Source organism: Cebus imitator, unplaced genomic scaffold, assembly GCF_001604975.1.
Source record: "Cebus imitator isolate Cc_AM_T3 unplaced genomic scaffold, Cebus_imitator-1.0 Scaffold12, whole genome shotgun sequence".
Classification (NCBI taxonomy): domain Eukaryota; kingdom Metazoa; phylum Chordata; class Mammalia; order Primates; family Cebidae; genus Cebus; species Cebus imitator.
In genome coordinates, this window is record NW_016107327.1 from 22,121 (window position 1) to 23,631 (window position 1,511).

The 1,511-nt window shown below is 40.1% G+C and overlaps 1 protein-coding gene across 1 annotated transcript; it reads right to left on the reverse strand.

Moving 5' to 3' along the window:
- Window positions 1–81: 81 nt before the first annotated feature.
- LOC108282104 (eukaryotic translation initiation factor 2 subunit 2-like) lies at window positions 82–718 on the reverse strand. The gene has a single exon (XM_037727766.1). The coding sequence runs from the start codon at window positions 590–592 to the stop codon at window positions 128–130; it is 465 nt and encodes a 154-aa protein (XP_037583694.1). The 5' UTR covers window positions 593–718; the 3' UTR covers window positions 82–127.
- Between the last annotated feature and the right edge of the window lie 793 nt (window positions 719–1,511).

Sequence of the window (1,511 nt, forward strand, 5' to 3'; positions counted from 1 at the left end):
ACTATCAAGCTAGACACTATTTCCTTTCAGCTTCCATTATCAGGCAATAGAAATAAGGGGCAAGAAAAAAAAATTTTAAAGCACTCCCCTCCCCCATCAAAGAGACTAGGCCAAAGGCTTGAGTAACCTACAAATGGGCTGCTGAGTCCTCAGCATTACCTTCATCTTTCTCTAGTATTTCATCCTCATCTGGGAACTTGACATTCTTCTTTTTCTTCTTTTTATTGCCAAGCATAATGTCAAGGTCATCCTCTGGTTCAGCTGGTTCTTGAACATCACTTTCAATCTTAAGATCCTTTACACCTTCTTCAGCTTCATCAATATCAAATATCTTTTCAGTTTTTTTCTTCTTTTTCTTTTGATTAAAGAAGTTCAAGTCATCTAGATCATCAGAAGCATCTTTTTTCCTACTGTCCTCTTCATCAGCTTCCAAATCTTTGTCCTCAGTTGGCTCTGGCTCCACTTCTTTTGTTTCTGAAGGCTGGGTTTCCCCTGTTTGAGTGTTCCCTTCCTCATCTAACATAAAAGGCTTCTTCTTCTTCTTTTTCTTCTTGCTCATGGTAGGATCAAAAATCATCTCGTCTCCAGACATGGCTGCTGCTCTAGTGGCCTCGGCTCGGACGGGAAGTCAGACGCATCAGCCCCAGGTTCCGGAGGCAGCGCTGCTCCTGCCGATACCTCTCCCACCACCGCACCAGGCTCTTGTATCAGCGAAAGGGCTACAGAGATTCTTTACAGATGCAATTACCCCTCCACCAAAAAAATGGCTTTGCAGGGACATTTCAAAAGATGGTGAGGAAATATATTTTGAGGTAAAATACTTTGATTTCCTTTATCTGTAATGTGACATTATGCCAGAGTCAAGTTGGAAAATAAACCACGTTATATAAATTGACATAAAAACCCATCTGATAACATTTTATGGTTTGTAGGGTGTGGCTTCACAGGCTCTTTAGACAGGAATTTGGAGAAGAGGGGAAAAAGGTCAGAGTTTAGTCCTCAGTATCATCTCTTTTAAGGAAATCCCTTAAAGGAGATGATACTGAGTTCAAACAGTACCTTGTCAAAAGAAAGAAGAGACCAGGATAGACTATGAAAGAAATTTATTTATACAGTGAAGTTACTCACTGGAAATACTGTGTATGGATGTGGTGTTAGATTGTGAAATCAAACTGGGTGTGGTGGCTTACACCTGCAATCCCAGTATTTTGGGAGGCTGAGGCAGAAGGATCACTTGAGCCCAGAAGTTTGAGGCCAGCCTGGGCAATATAGTGAGCCCTCATCTTTACACATTTAGAAAAAAAAAATTGCAAAGTCAATGCATAAGACAAAAACCCATTTAGGCTCAGTTATAAAAAGGAATGAAGTACTGATTCATGTTACGACATGGATAAACCTTGAAAACACATTGCCAAGTAATATGTGCACAAAGGATACATATTGTGTAACTTCACTTATATGAAATGTCCAGAATAGATAAATCTACACAGGCAGAAAGATTAGCGATTGCC

What these genes read in the sequence shown, in the direction of transcription:
- LOC108282104 (XM_037727766.1), bottom strand. Translation starts at nt 592, where the DNA reads ATGTCTGGAGACGAGATGATTTTTGATCCTACCATGAGCAAGAAGAAA.